The 17849-nt window shown below is 34.4% G+C and overlaps 1 protein-coding gene across 1 annotated transcript in view; it reads right to left on the reverse strand.

The window, feature by feature from the left end:
* Positions 1-17849, reverse strand: part of bma (SCY1-like protein bma) — a 1113807-nt gene that overhangs the window by 422771 nt on the left and 673187 nt on the right. Inside the window, exon 5 of the mRNA XM_069846551.1 lies at positions 372-467. Coding sequence (XP_069702652.1) covers positions 372-467 — 96 coding nt within the window. The remainder of the gene's footprint in view (positions 1-371; positions 468-17849) is intronic.

The raw sequence follows: 17849 nt of genomic DNA on the forward strand, positions 1-17849 counted from the left end.
ATGATAACGCCAGGCTTACACTGTCCAAACAGGTGCAGAATACGTTTCAGGGATTTAACTAAGGAAACACTTCAACACTCGCCCTACAGCCCAGATCTTCCCCCATGCGAGTTCCATATTTTTGGCGATCTGAAGAAAGACATTCGTTGATATCGTTTTGCAATGGATGTGTGCGATTGGGTAAGGTTGTGGTTGCGTCAGCAACCTGAAGAACTCTACAAGGAGGGATATCACCATCTTGTCTCCCAGTGAGAAAAATATATTAACACTTATGGCGATTACTTTTGAGGTTATCTTCATTGACACTATTTGGTGACAACCATTTTCATTTTACTGCCCTTTATAACAACGAAGATCTTTACTGTTCTTACCTATGTAATCCAGGTCCGGTTGCGCCATCTTGGGCAATCTCGACGTCCAAGGTTGGCAAGCCACGGGTTCGAGGCCGTCTATATCGTTCACTCGTTCTGCAACAAAAAAATCCATGGTTAGAATAAGAAATAAGTATAAAAAATTTAATTATATTTCTTCTGAAAATTCTTGGAATATCTACAAATTTATGATATAATCAGAAAACGGGAAGATTATTATTATTATTATTATTATTATTATTATTATTATTATTATTATTATTATTATTATTAGTCTCGATGTTTATTCAGGAGACCGATTAATGTACGTCTACATTCTTTATGATAGTGTAAATGGTAAAAAATAGCCCATTATAATCTCAATAAAACTATCACCACCACTTATTATTATTATTATTATTATTATTATTATTATTATTATTATTATTATTATTATTATTATTATTATTATTGTAGCTGTTTTCACACATCCTGGAATCTGTTTCCCCAACATGATTTATATGTTCATCTCAAAGAGTTTGTAATATATAACTAGAGACACCAACGGCGCTAGTTTCGCGTACAAAATTGAACCGCTGTTCGGCCGCCATTAAAGGGAGTTGATGCTTCGCCGGGAGTGCAAGCAGTTCATGCTTATTGAGGAGTACGAATAAATATAAGTACACTTGAAGGGAAATAATAAGAAAATGGTGAAATACTGCGCCGCAAATATTTGTTCGAACATAGCTACTATTGTAGGATGCCCAGGAAAGCATGCATATTTTAATATTTGGAAGAATGTTCCAAATGCAGTTCCTCCTTTGAATGTGTTTACAGAATGTCGGAATATTTCTTGGATAAAAGTTTTTCCAGAAACACATTAATCAGGTTTATAAGACTGATTTCAACAATGTATGTAAGGGTTAGGTGCCATCACATTACAGTGGATTATAATAGCAGAGTGCATAAGAAAATCCGCAGACTATATCTGTCTAAAACTGTTTTGTTTCACAATAAATGAATTAATCATGTAATTTCCGTTTTGTACAGCATGTACTTCTAATTTTTGGTTATATTAAATGCAAAGAAATTAGTGAAAATATAGGTGATGGCCTAGCTAGGCCTATTACCACTGCTACTAGGTCTACTATGACCACTACTAGGCCTACTATTACCACTACTACTAGGTCTATTATTACCACTAGCACTGACTAGGTTTCACTACTACTAGGCCTACTAATACCACCAAAACTAGGCCTACTATTACCACCAAAACTAGGCCTACTATTACCACTATTACTAGGCCTATTATTACCACTACTACTAGGCCTACTATTACCACAAAAACTAAGCCTACTACTACCACTAATACTAGGCCTACTATTACCATTACTACTAGGTCTATTATTACCACTAGCACTGACTAGGTTTCACTACTACTAGGCCTACTAATACCACCAAAACTAGGCCTACTATTACCACCAAAACTAGGCCTACTATTACCACTACTACTAGGCCTATTATTACCACTACTACTAGGCCTACTATTACCACAAAAACTAAGCCTACTATTACCACAAAAACTAAGCCTACTACTACCACTAATACTAGGCCTACTATTACCATTACTACTAGGCCTATTATTACCACTACTACTAGGTCTATTATTACCACTAGCACTGACTAGGTTTCACTACTACTAGGCCTACTAATACCACCAAAACTAGGCCTACTATTACCACCAAAACTAGGCCTACTATTACCACTACTACTAGGCCTATTATTACCACTACTACTAGGCCTACTATTACCACAAAAACTAAGCCTACTACTACCACTAATACTAGGCCTACTATTACCATTACTACTAGGCCTATTATTACCACTACTACTAGGTCTATTATTACCACTAGCACTGACTAGGTTTCACTACTACTAGGCCTACTAATACCACCAAAACTAGGCCTACTATTACCACCAAAACTAGGCCTACTATTACCACTACTACTAGGCCTATTATTACCACTACTACTAGGCCTATTATTACCACTACTACTAGGCCTACTATTACCACAAAAACTAAGCCTACTACTACCACTAATACTAGGCCTACTATTACCATTACTACTAGGCCTATTATTACCACTACTACTAGGCCTACTATTACCGCTACTAATTGTATTAAAAAGTCTGTACTGACCTCTAACTTGGTGGTCATCAATTACACAATGAATAGATTGTTTTATGATAAAATTTATTCTCATATTTTAAATCAGTTTCCAGAATTTTTATGATCTCATGTTTCACCACTAAATATTTTCTATGCACCATATACCTTCCTCTTCCTTTGCATGAAAAGACTGAAATATAGATCATTTAGATATTTATTACAGTAAATATCCATTATTATGTCTTTAAAACAATACTAGTAATACTGAAAATCAACGTTGACATTGCCATTATTCAATATCTCACATACTTATCCCGAGTGTATATGGTGATTTAATTTATTTTTTAGAATATCGCCATTATAATACTTTGATAAATATAACGCTCCTCTGCCATTCATGTTTATTTCATCACGACTCATCCTTTGTAAAAGATGTTTAAAACAGTGTCTATCACCAGGCTACATCAATGTACTGTGGTACTGTTTTAGAATTTCACGCCGCAAACACTCCCTTTAATGGCGGATGCTAGCCGGTTCAATTTGTGACATTTTTCTTGCCTGCCACTCACGGGTATGTGTCTCTAGTAAGTATTACAAACTCTTTGGTTCATCTTTAACTTTGGCATTTCTTATTTTGTCTTCCATCTTTTCCTTCCCCTTCCTCTTCTTTGGTCATTTTATATTTCGATCTGATTCACATTCATGAACATTCATTGTAAAACGAAATATTTAACCAATAACACAGACAGTAACAACTAATATGGCTATGAATTAAAAGAAGATCACACTAAAGCCTCTTCATGATATTTTCTAACAAGAACCGGATAAGTTTGTGAGTTGTCCGTCTTTTGTATGTATGTATGTATGTATGTATGTATGTATGTATTTATTTACACTGCAAGTGGGCAAGCACCCGGTGGCAGTGGTATATACAATATTAACAATACACAATAAAATGATAACCAATACACAATACAATTTACAATACACAATACAATTTTACAACACATATACAATTTTACACACAATACAATAAGAATACACAATACAATTTAGCACAGTAATAATAAAACATAAAATAAAATACCTGATTTTACAATACAACCTACATAATTATCTATTGGTCCTACATAAGTTTCAATAGTCTTTCACTTTACTCTCATCTCATTCCCTGTAGTGGCACTATGACGCATTTCACTGACACTTTAGCACACATTTCACTGACACTCTGTAACACATTTCACTGACACTATAGAACACATTTCATTGACGCTATAAATTATCACTGATCGGAACTGTTCGCTGCACTGTAAAACCATAACTTCACTGACTCACCTCGCTTCACTGATACAACAGTTCAAATAAGTCAAATAATTACATCCTTATGCATACTTATAAACAGAACTACATTTAAACTAAACATTTCTAGTCTAAGGCCCTCTTACACGCTAGTTTTAAATAATTTACAATTCAAACCAAGGAAGTAAACTCGTCAGCCTAGATAAATACATGTCACCTTAAAAAAAAATTAAATGTTGAATGTCACCTTAATTTTAATTTTCACTTTATATACAACTTTTTAAATTATTCTTGAATCTCCTTAAGGAAGGACAGCCCTCAAAGACCGCTGCAGGTAGGTCATTCCAATCATTTATAGTTCTATTTAAAAATGAGTATTTGCTAGAAACACTTTGGACTAATCCGATTTTGGCAGAAACGCTGCATTTTCAAACACTCATTTCAATGGCACCAATCTAATTTTTATAGAAACTTGTCATGTCAATAGATGCCGTTAGAAATGAAGTGTAGAGAACTGTACAATGCTCATAATTAGAATCTTTGGACTTGGCCGGTTTTTGCTATCAACCTTTCAATTTCACATGCGGCACTGCTATCCTCCGTTTGACTTCCCAGCAGCAGCTCATGTTACTGGTTATAGTACACCCCATATATCTGAAACAGTACACTTGTTCTACTGCCTCATTAGGAATTAGCAGATTTACATTCTTCATTTTTCTTCCTATGACAATATTGTCTTCGTCTTGTTTGCATTTATCTACATCCCATAGGCCTACTGCTCAGAGTTGTCATTTAGCTCCAGTAGCATATTCCTCAGTATCATATTTTCTTCTGATAACAACGCCATATCTTCAGCAAATCTTATGCACTTATTCTTCTTCCTCCTACCATCAGCCACCGGCGTGGCTCAGTCGGTTAAGGCGCTTGCTTGCCGTTCTGAAGTTGCGCTCGGGCGTAGGTTCGATCCGCGCCTGCGTTGATTACCTGGTTGTGTTTTTACAAGGTTTTCCCCAATCGTAAGATCAATGTCAGGTAATCTATGGCGCATCCTCGGCCTCATCTCGCCAAATGCCATCTCTCATCGACTCTAAATAACCTAGTAGGTGATACAGCGTCGTTAAATAACCAAATAAAAAATCCTCATACTATCACTTCTCCCATATTCTGAAAACAGTTCTTTACTAAATCCTCCAAGTTGATATTATTATCGATTTATTAATTTGTCCTACAGAATAATATCTGTGATATTGACAATTAATATTTGAGGAGAAAAATTCGCTCCGGCGCCGGGGATCGAACCCGGGTCCTTCGTTCTACGAACCAAGCGCTCTAACCACTGAGCTACGCCGAATAAAATCCACAGCACCGGACCGAACCCCTCTCCTTCGTTGTTTCACTTTCCCTCTCCGGTGCTGTGGATTGAATTCGGCGTAGCTCAGTGGTTAGAACGCTTGGTATGTAGAACCAAGGACCCGGGTTCGATCCCCGGCGCCGGAGCGAATTTTTCTCCTCAAATATTAACTCCAAGTTGATGTTGAACAGGGTAGGTGATAAAGGGTATGCTTGACGTACTCCTCTCTCAATTTCACTTCTTTCTGACATTTCTTCTTCTATCCTGACATTTGACTCGTTGTTTCGTGTAGTTATCTCCGTTACAATAAGAAAATGGATCATTTGTAACAACACGATTTCTTCTGAATGCTGTTCATTCCCTGGAAAAGAGGCTACCAATTTATTGTGCAGTGAGAATACTGACGAAAATAATAATTTTTGCACAAATTTCTCTCTAAGTGGTCACAATCGCAGTACCGATTATAAACGATGGCCTGTGACCCAGAATGAGTGAGGAGTGAAACTGTGTGTTTGTAGCAGGGGGAGCTTTAGCTCCATGGAAGCCAGCGGGAGGGTTGTTGGAAGTGCACGTATTTAATAATTCATGGGGCTCGTCCCGTAATTACGTCATGCGACTCGGGTGGGATCGGGGGACGGGGACCGACCGCTTCCGTTGACTGTCTCTGTTAAGCGGCAGCGGAAGTCCCTTGGTCTATTCCGGATCAAGCATAAAAAACACGACACTGGCAACGGAAGGGTATAGACGATCTGTGACATTTCCACCACTCCGATTTGTTTTGTTTCTGTATTATATCTAAGTCTGATTTGAATCCGGCGAGGAAGCTTCATTACGAGGTACAAAATATGAAGGTTTAAATGGGTGATGAATAAATAATATGCATAAACAAATAGGCCTAGATCATGGGTGTCCAAACGCCAATAAAACCAGGAGATATTGCACGTCAAGCACGCTCTGCTAAGGTCAATAACTTTCCATATAAAACAGGAAAATAGACCATAAAGAATATGCTCTGCGGGTTGCTTACGCCAGGAGTTACCTCGTACGAGTTGCAACATTTGTCTTCATTCGCATATGCTAAAATAATAAGCTATTAGATCCTTCAGTAAGTAAGAATATGGATGAGAATAATAAATAATAATAATAATAATAATAATAATAATAATAATAATAATAATAATAATAATAATTTATTTTAGCTGGCAGAGTTAAGGCAAAAAGTATATATACATATGCATGAACTTACAAAGAATTCAACAATTTAATTTAGATGAGAGTTACATGTAGGCCTATACAAGAGTTATTTACGAATTAAACAACAAAATACTATGAACTATTAATTAAACACTGAAATAAACTGTGTAGCAGAATTAAGCTAAAATACATAGAATGTTAATATATTTCAAATAATGCTAGATAACAGAAAGAGATTATTACGAGACAATTTTGAAGATACAGCACAATCAGGATGATGTCTAAAGAAAGAAGTAACAATGTAGTCGGTGATAGTTTAAATCAGTATGATTGGAGTGAAATGCTAAGAAGGTTATCTTTTAAGCTGTTTTTAAAGGTGTTTATTGTCTTGCAGCCCCTAATACTTTGTGACAAGGAATTCCATTGACGCGAGGTGGATACTGTAAAAGATGATGAATAACAAGATGTTCTATGAAGAGGTATACTTAGCGTGCCACAGATAAGTTATCTGGTATTTACGTCGTGGTTAGAGTACAGATAAGAGAAACGAGACGAAAGGTAATTTGGTGTTGAGGTGTGCAGAATTCGAAAGAGTAAAGACAAAGAGTGTAATGTTCTACGTTCTTTAAGTCGGAGCCACGAGAGACTTGCGAAGGACGGTGATATGTGATCATATCGTGGGATGTTGCACACTTATCTGACGCACATATTCTGAGCTCGCTGTAACTTGACTGACAGTTCAGAACTTAGGTCACTTAACAAAACGTCACAATAATCGAAGTGCGGCATTACTAGGGTTTGTACTAGGATAAGTTTTAGTTGCTGGGGCAAGAAGTTTCTCAAGCGACTCAAACAGTGAATGGAGGAACAGATTTTTTTATCGTTTCTTTAACTTGAAAATTCCAACTTAGATTATTATCAAAAAAGAAGCCAAGATTTTTTACGACAGATGAATAAGGGATTAGCGACTGACGAATAAGGGACTAGAATAGAATAGATGAATAAATAGTACCGTCGAACTTCGATATCTCGAACTGCTTTTGAAAATGAATAATGCTTCAAGTTATCAAAATGTTTAGATATATAAAATACTCCAAAAAAAGTCTCAGTTATCAATATTGCACAAATACATCACTGATATTAATTGAGGATTTAGCTGCAATTAAGAAAGTTAGCAGGTTAACGCTGTTATTGCTTAGATAGCAGATCTTAAATATTTAAAACCCTATTATTGTGTCTCTAAGTATCAGTTTTCAATCTTGCTTCTTAATGGTAGGAGACATCTGTAAATTTTTGTATGCGTAACGATGTTGTTGCAGCGAAGTATAAGATGACGCTATTACTAGGAGATTGTACTTTTTTTTTAGTTGGTTATTTAACGACGCTGTACCAACTACTAGGTTATTTAGCGTCGATGAGATTGGTGATAGCGAGATGGTATTTGGCGAGATGAGGCCGAGGATTCGCCATAGATTACCTGGCATTCACCATACGGTTGGGGAAAACCTCGGAGAAAACCCAACCAGGTAATCAGCCCAAGCGGGGATCGAACCCGCGCCCGAGCGCAACTTCAGACCGGCAGGCAAGCGCCTTAACCGACTGAGTCACGCTGGTGGCTGAGATTATACTTCAATGCAATAACAACGTTAGTGAGAATTTTGAAATATGTAATACCTTTGTTTATATTAGTATTACAATATCAAAACATTATAAAATCATAAATTTTATCGATATATACGAGTCTACTGGGTGTTCAGTTCAAAATGTGTCTTGGCTCGCTGTATGCCGTCACGTGGCTAGTTGATGAGCCTAGAGAATTCAATCTTCCTACACTTCCGCAGCTCAGGTGTATAACCTAAGAGGCAGAGAAGATGGCTAGCAAGTACGGCGTTCATTCTGAAGAGTACGTACCGATACTTACGATAACGCCGGTAGTGGCAGGAATGTGAACTGTTTGGAAATACGTACTGTTGGGATATGGGGAGAGGGTTACGTATTTGTCGACATTAACTTCGACGGTCAACATGGACACGGAGCATTTGATTTGTGTTGTGGAATGTTACCGTACGCAACCGATGATAACAAATACCCTGCGTACGACTTGCCGGCGCAAAACACAGTTCGAAAGAGGTTATGGTAGCACACAGACCGTACAGACCGCCATCTGTTGCTACGACGTTCAAGTTATACCGTACACGTTCTCAAGTTCAGATTGAAGAACGCCTTAAATAATAGGCAACTTCTCTAACATATCAGCTGAAACTCGCTTCAAATCGGTGACCCAACAACAGTGACGTCATGACACACTTTGAAATGAACACCCAGTGTGTGTATATATATATACAGTGTTCGACAGAATGATATCCTCGTTTTGAAACATAAATAACAAGAACAACATAGATCCCATTCAAAATTTTATTTTACCATCTTACAAAAGAATATTTGCCATTTTGGCATCACTTTGTTTTAAAGATAATACAGTAGAACCTCTATTATCTGTGGTAATGAAGGGTTAATAAAAAAAATTGGATAATCCGTATCATAAAATTAGCTTTGGTTTGCAATTGTTTAAGCCAAAGCCTCCTCAAATTGATGTACTGAAGCATTAAAATTTCCCTTTATTCAGTACACATACATTGTCATCAAAAGAGGTAATTTTTAAAAAGAATAATTTATAAATGAACTAAAATAATTATGATTTTGTATGTACTGAAACCTGGAGAATACAAAAATGGGGAAATAAGTACATGGTGCTATTAAAAAAACAGACTCATTGGCACACGCTTTATAAATGAAAAGCATAGTATTTGAAAATATTTTTAAAATATTCCTTCTTCGATATCCTACAACTTTTGTATAAATAGTTTCTTCATAAAATTAGAAATAAGAAAGTTACAAAGCACCGTTCCATACTTTTTACCCACCTTGTATAAACCTAGACCTACCATTTTATAACATGCAAAAAAGCACCAGCCTAAGTTTAACTATGGTTTCTGTATGTGGTTCAATATTGCGTTTATTTTAAAATAGGCATCAGAAAATTGAGCACATCGTTCAGCTGTAAAAGTACATCCCAGATGAGCACTTATCCTTCTATGACGAGATATGCGATGGGCCAACCAAGGATGGGAAAGGCATTCAATGAACTTTTGGTTAAAGTAAAATTAAGTAACTTTTGATTTTTATATTATATTTTGAAGTAATTTCATTACAAACACTTGCAAGTTGCTACATGTTCTGTCCATTTACTGTCCAGTATTGTTTCATCAAAATAGTAATATGCGTTACAATAGCGGTATGTTGAAGTTTTCATGTTCGAGGAAAAGTTTGAAAAAGCGAAACGTAGTTGAGCTTTTTTAATTTCCGAGAATTGAAAGAAAACATACCGCTCGTGTATCGTACATTATTATGTGCGAAGATCGTTTATTACATACCTGAAAGAGGAATTTCTAATTAGTTGCAATGAAATCTCCATCTTGGTTTCTGTTCAATGACGGCAAATTTGCAAAACAAAAATATCTATCTTCAACATTGTTGCTTTAAAATGTTTTCTGTGTTTACTATACTCCAGCAGGCCGTGATATACGTCTGTCTTTTTTTTCCCCCCCCACTCTATGACGAGTCTGGAATCTTGTTGGTTTTTTCACGGCTTCCTTAATGTTACTTGCATCACGAATGCAGTAACTTTAGTGGAGTTGTAGAGTTTACTTAATTTTTGCAAATATTTAAAAACAATAATTAACAGTGCAATTTAGGTGAAATTGCAGTGGTAAGTTTCCAATTTATAATTATTACTATATTGAACGTCTCTAAAAATATGTTAAACGCCTAAAGCAGTAAAATCAATATGTCACTTAAGCGGTAAGAAGAGGGAAATTGTTATGTGTGTTAGGTTGGGAATACTGAATGTGGAATTTTAGACTTTCCGCGGATTGGTTTTGTGCGGAAACCAAGCAAATACGCACGATCTCGCACAAAATAAAACACAGTACTTATGCTTTTATTTTGAAAATTTTGAAAAAAAAAAAAAAAAAAAAAAAAAAAACATCAGTCCACTCATTTCAAACTTTTTTTACGGGCTTACCATACGAGTTAAAAAGCTAAAACTTCAGAATAAAATGCAGATTTATAATAGGCAATAGCAATAAAAAAATGTCGTTACACTAAAGCTAAAACTTCGTTCATACTATGACCTTTTTTACCACAACTTTGATCTTGTGGACTTATGTCCTTTTCAAAACCACTGATTCAATTAAAAATAAATATTATAAATATATAGCACACGGATTTGTTTTAGAATTAAAGTATCAATCTGATAAATCAATTATAGGCTGAAAGCTTTATCATAATTTAATCAGAACACAGACGTTTCACGTCAAAAAAAGACGAAACATTACATGCTTCTCGAACAATTTCCAGAGTATCAAAATTTTCACTTGTATGAGATAGGCCTTTACTCTAAGATCAACGACCCAGCACTCGTGTAATAACGAGGTTTCACTCTATTGCACGTCGACAGGAAGTTCGAAAACACTCTTATTGGAAGCGTGTTTGTTTTGTGACATAGCTTCAGAAGTTTTAATCCCAGAGGCGGGTGCCAGTTTTTGTTCGCTCACTTAACGTTCCGATTAAACTACGGGATATAACACATCACTAAACACGGACGCAGGACCAACAAGTTTTGTAAACTACTGAATATATAATAAAGCCGTATCACCTTAAACACTCAACTTCTGATGACAATCGGTTTATCTCCTTTTGCTAATGACACGCTACCCACTACTAGCCAGTCAAGTTCGCAATTCAGTAGCTCTAACAGACATGTAGGCGTAAACGGTTTGGTGATAGTCATTTTCACCTTATTGTATTGTATTGTACTGTATTGTACAGGGACATCATTTTATTTTTACTTGCATTTTTATTGTACCTGTATTTCTGAATGTACTTCACTCTCACCCCTTTATTAATGTCCTTGCTCCCGTCAGACACACAAACTTACGGCCGCTGTTGCGTTCGAAGTCTTCAAGCAGTGAAGTAAACACTGCAGTGTATAGTGTGTTTCAGAAATATGGTTACGTTTTCTATAGAAGAAAGAACCTATATTAATAATATCGTACTAAAAAATTATATTCAAGAAACGATAAATTCAATTTCAGAGAATATGCTTCAAAATGTTTTTAATAATATGCGTACTGAATTGAAGCCTGCATTGTAATGAACGGCAACCATTTTCAGCAACTTGTTTAAAAATTCAGATTAGCTTTTTTTGAATTGAGGTGGCTAGAAGCAAAGGAATGCTAGTGACATTTGTAATAACATGAGTTAAGTGCATCCAGTGTAAGCAAATGTATCTAAAATTTTAGTGGCAAAGGGATATTTTAATCGCATCACACATTAAAATTTAAATAAAAATTTCACCGATTTTACGAAAGCTTAAATATTTAAACCCCATTTTCTCAAAAGTAACTTAAGTGCACTTACAGCCCTTTACTTATGACCCCCTCAATTTAAATGCAGTCTCTATATTGTATGTTAACGTCAATAATTAATATGCTAAATAAAGTAGACATTACATAACGAATATGCAAGTACTGGTAGTGATAATAATAATAATAATGCTGTAATAGCTACTGATCATACGAAAAGTGAAATTCGTTCTGGTTTTATATTAATTGGTTTTATATTAATTGTTGTGGAGATAAAATTAACAGCTCCTAAAATTGAGGATACACCTGGAGCCGCCTGAAAAGTTGAGTTTTTGAAAAAAAAATGTTACTACTCCACTGTATTTTGATAAATTGCATAAAAGTGATGATCAAATTGAAAATCGTAATATCGTATTTCCCTACAACATAAATGGATACACTACTTTTCTCTCCTATAGCTAATAAAATGATTTGTATACATATTGCACTAGCAACATAAAACTCCTTTAATGGAAGGGGGCAACAGTGTTTCCGAGTATAGCCAGGTTAATGTTAAAAATGTTGGTAAAAATAAAGTGATGTCCCTGTACTTATTTACATTCCATGGAATTCGTACATCGCTTCACAGCTAGAATATCGTCGTTGTTCCTACAATAACTCCTATTCCCTTTCTCTCTTATACCGATTTTGCACACCTCTACTCCCTTTTACTTATCTGTCCGATTCCACAGTCTTTCTCGGTATCATAACTTAAATACTCGGTCACAATATGACAACACGCTAGAAATACCACTCCACACAGCATCTCTTTATTCTTCATCTTTCACTGTTGTTACTTCTCGTCACTGGAATTCTCTGCCGCCTGAAGTCAAGGGCTGCCGAACTTTAATTTCCTTTAAATGTAAATTATAAAAATATCTTATGATGAGTTGCCAGACCTAACGCGTTGCAAATATTTAATGGAATGTGTTCCACTGTATTTATTTTTATTTTTTACTTTTTATTTTAATTTTTTAGTGTAATCATGTAAATCGTGTTTATTTATCACTTAACGCCAATATGTATCCCACTGTGTTGTTTTTTTATTATTAATCTATTTTGTGTACATTTCATTCAATTGACGGTTTCTGGTTTAATTATGTAAATCCTACTTAATTGTAATCTAATACTAATATGTATACTAATGTGTTTATTTTTATTTCTACTGTGTACATTTTTTATTGAATTATCGGCTTCTCTTTTTATGTGATTCGTATTTGATTATAACAACATTAATATGAATTCCACTATGTTTATTTTTATTTTATGAGGTAAATTTTTATGTAACTATCTCTTTTAATCTCATTATGTACCTAAATTGTATCAGTATGTAATTACTTAATTCTGATCCAGTTTTATGTTCAACTATGTAAGCAAGTTTTAATCCTGGTTGAGTGTAAGAGAAGGCCTTACGGCCTTAACTCTGCCAGGTTAAATAAAGCCATTATTATTATTATTATTATTATTATTATTATTATTATTATTATTATTATTATTATTATGTGTAAAATATGAAATTTTTCAATAGGAAGAGAAAACACATTTGAAGGGTACACGGGAAAAACAATCAAGGTCCATCAAAAATCGAAATTGAGTTAATAATGCTATGAGGTAAATTTTTATGTAATTATCTCCTTTGATCTCATTATATACCTAAATTGTATCAGTATGTAATTACTTAATTCCGATCCAGTTTTATGTTCAACTATGTAAGCAAGTTTTAATCCTGGTTGAGTGTAAGAGAAGGCCTTACGGGCTTAACTGTGCCAGGTTAAATAAAGCCGTTATTATTATTATTATTATTATTATTATTATTATTATTATTATTATTATTATTATTATTATTATTTGTAAAATATAAAATTTTTCAATAGGAAGAGAAAACACATTTGAAGGGTACACGGGAAAAACGATTAAGGTCCATCAAAAATCGAAATTGAATTAATAATGCTATGAGGTAAATTTTTATGTAACTATCTCTTTTGATCTCATTATGTACCTAAATTGTATCAGTATGTAATTACCTAATTCTGATCCAGTTTTATGTTCAACTCTGTAAGCAAGTTTTAATCCTGGTTGAGTGTATGTGTGCTATGGTTACGGGCTTAACTCTGCCAGGTTAAATAAAGCCATTATTATTATTATTATTATTATTATTATTATTATTATTATTATTATTATTATTATTATTATTATATTGGTAAAATATGGAATTTTTCAATAGGAAAAGAAAACACATTTATTCTTCTATGGCAGTAGTGCATAGGAGATTGTGAATTCTTACATTTTCGAAAGAAAGCAATATAATTACATATAGGAGATTTTATTATTTGCTGTATCACTATGTAAGTTATTTAATAGAGAAAAAATCTGAAAATCGATAAATATGCCACATAGGAGTTATTGCAGGAACAACGATGATATGGAACATGTAAAAAAATCTTAATATATTATACATTCTTAGTCATAGTCACAGTCTAGTTGAAATACACCGCGTCCCGCTTAGAGGGATCGAGAAATAAATACTCACCACTTAAAACAGATAAAGATATCGTTGAGATTTACATATGGAAAGCTAGAGAAACTGTCCAAGTTTACGCATCAAAGTCTGAAAACATCTGCATGCATAACTTTCGTTTGTTTGTTGCTAAAACAATTCTGGCGCCATTTTGTTGGAAAACACGCCATGATCAACATGTGGACACCACAACAGAAAGTTCAGTGTGTGCTATGGCTAGCAGAAGAAAAATCTGTTACGCGAGTACAACGCCATGTTCGTCGTACATTGATAGATGAATCGGAAGACGAGGACCCATTGCCTGGCCAGTCAGGTCACCCGATCTGACCCCCTTGGACTTTTTCTCTGAGGCTTTGTGAAGGATGCTGTGTAGCAAAGAGGCAAAGCTAACACTATGGAGGAACTGAGACAACGCATCACAAATGCAGCTGCACTAGTGACTACAAATGCCACAGAACAATTGGCGGGAGGTTGAATACCGTTGTTTAGATGTCTGCAGAGCAACTCAAGGCGCACACTTGAGTTTCATTCCGCATTCTCCGAAACTCTGAGAGTTTTTACACCAAGTTATGTAAAAAGTTATATTAATAAACCATTATTTACACTTGAAATTATCACTTATTTCTCGATCCCTCTAAGGGGAACACGGTAGACTATACAGAAGAGTTTTAGAATATATTAGTTACTAGTACAACACAAAGGTTTAGTATCATTACTTGATACAACAAAAATATTAATGTTGTTTGTTATTTAGTCAAGTGTCCGAAGACAGGTCTTAACCTAACAAGTGAAATCAACAAGACAACACATATGAGGCAATAGGCCAGGAGATAATGGGGTAGGGTGGCCAGTTCCTTTCCCCTTCCATTGCATACATCGCCGACTAGGTACATACTACACTAGTCAGATAATAGGTTATATTATAAGCATTGTGGAATGTCATAAATTCACCCACAGAATAGAAGGCGTGAGAAATTAGGTACTTTTTAAATTTGGCCCTGAATAATCTTATGTTTTGAGTTCGACTTTTTATATCCATAGGGAGGTTATTAAAAATGTTTACTGGCATATAACGCACTTCTTTTTGTAGCACGATAGACTTGCCGATGGAGTATGAAAGTCATTTTTTACGAGCATTTATGCTATGAACTGTTGAATTAGTTACAAAGTTTTCATGATTACATATGAGGAAGTTTATTAATGACTAAATATACTGACAAGCCTTGGGCATTATTTGTAGTTTCTTGAAAATGGTCCTAAACGATTCCCTAGATTTGACACCTACTATTATTCTAATTACTCTTTTTTTTGTAGTAGAAATATACTGTCTCTATCTGCAGAATTTTCCCAGAATATTATTCCAAAACTCAATAACGAGTGGAAGAATGCAAAGCATATTGTTTTTAAGGTACTGATATTTACTATCTCTTGCACAGATTCAATAGCAAAACTTGCTGAATTTAGTTTGGGGGTAATTTCTTAAATATGATTTTTTCCAGTTTAACATATTATCGATTTGCAAACCAAGAAATTCGGTTGTTGTTATTTCTATTGGGGACCAAGTGTTAACTATTGCGCTTGAAATTTGCGAGGTTGAGTTTGGGAAGAATTTAAATTGAATTGTTAATTTTTTACAACTTAATACTAATTTATTGGCTGAGCAGCAATCACACATTTTGAGGAGAATTGTTTCGAAGAATGAGCAGGGTTGCCAGATGTTTTGGATTTCCCAGAATATTTCTAGATTTTAATAGTATGCCCTTTGTCCTGGATTGAGGTATATTTGTCCTAGAATGTCAAATTTGGAAAAAAAAAATACAATTTTTTGTTCATTTGTATAAAATTACTTTTAAAATTCCTTATTCATTTTTTTTAAAACCCTGTCCAACCTATGTTCAATGTAGCCGTCAACGCCGCCAGGTGACTCCTATCGGGTTGTATTGAAATAAAAATGATAATACTACAATATAGTATTAGACATAATGCAGTAGGGGAGAGTCGGGTAGTATCGGACATCGGGTAGTATCGGACAGTGCCTTTCTTTCATCTACCATCATATGGTAGTACTTGAATGACATGCATACGTTTCTCTATGCGACATCACAGAAACGTAACCATGTCAATCAGGTACTATCATCGTGTGGTAGATGAAAGAAACCCACTGTCCGATATTACCCGATGTCCGATACTACCCGACTCTCCCCTATCCTTTTTGTTCTTTACTCTCTTTGGAAGTCGATTTATTATTGATAGGATTTAAACACTGTATCATGCATTTTTCCTGTATAGATTGGGCTGTAATATGACATTATTTTTCCAGACTTCATCAATAATTCAAAGAAAATTTCATAATCTAGCGAAAATGTAGTACAATTAAAAGTTTAGGACGGCCTTATACAAGATGATTCACTGCCACGAATGAAACAGTTTCCTGAAGTAGTTTGGAACATATTTTCCTAATAAAGGGAAGGAAAGGGAAGGTGTTGAAAATACATTGGTAACAATTATTATGAATATCAACAACTATTATAGGAAAAAAAAATCCATTTTAAGGGAAGACTCCACTGAAAATCATGAAATTTTTTCCAAATTTTTTTAGCTATTTCACTTATTCAGAATTTATATTTTCATACCCCAAATGGATTCAGCTCAATTCTGATTACAAATACTCGTATGCTTACACTTTTTAAATTAAGGCTGGAAGGGGGCGTGGAATTTAAAGAGCTGTCAAAATTGTTTTTCATCGAAGAATTAATTTTTAAAATTTCTGATTACAAATCTAATAACTTTTTGTTGGCTCCCTGAAGTTACTAGATGAATGTAGCGGAAGAGAATATTAATTTACATAAATATTCATTTTATTTTCAAATCTATTTTTCTGTGTTCATTTTTGTTGATTCAACACCAACTTTCTTATACCAAATATTAATCAATATGGATGAAATTTTTACTGCAAATATTTTATTAATATTTTCTTAAGAAAAATATTAATAAAATAAACTAGCAGCATTAAGAAAAATATTAATAAAATAAACTAGCAGCATTTCCTACAAAATAAATGGATAGAAACATGCAGCTATGTACCTCATAAATACTTGTAGTAAAAATTTCATCCAGATTGATTAATATTTGGCATAAGAAAGTTGGTGTTGAACCAACAAAAATGAACACAGAAAAACAGATTTGAAAATAAAATGAATATTTATGTAAATTAATATTCTCTTCCGCTACATTCATCTAGTAACTTCAGGGAGCCAACAAAAAGTTACTAGATTTGTAATCAGAAATTTTAAAAAAGAATTCTTCGATGAAAAACAATTTTGACAGCTCTTTAAATTCCACGCCCCCTTCCAGCCTTAATTAAAAAGTGTAAACATACGAGTATTTGTAAGCAGAATTGAGCTGAATCCATTTGGGGTATGAAAATATAAATTCTGAATAAGTGAAATAGTTAAAAAAAATTGGAAAAATTTTCATGATTTTCAGTGGAGTCTTCCCTTAG

This window comes from Periplaneta americana, chromosome 14, assembly GCF_040183065.1.
Source record: "Periplaneta americana isolate PAMFEO1 chromosome 14, P.americana_PAMFEO1_priV1, whole genome shotgun sequence".
Classification (NCBI taxonomy): domain Eukaryota; kingdom Metazoa; phylum Arthropoda; class Insecta; order Blattodea; family Blattidae; genus Periplaneta; species Periplaneta americana.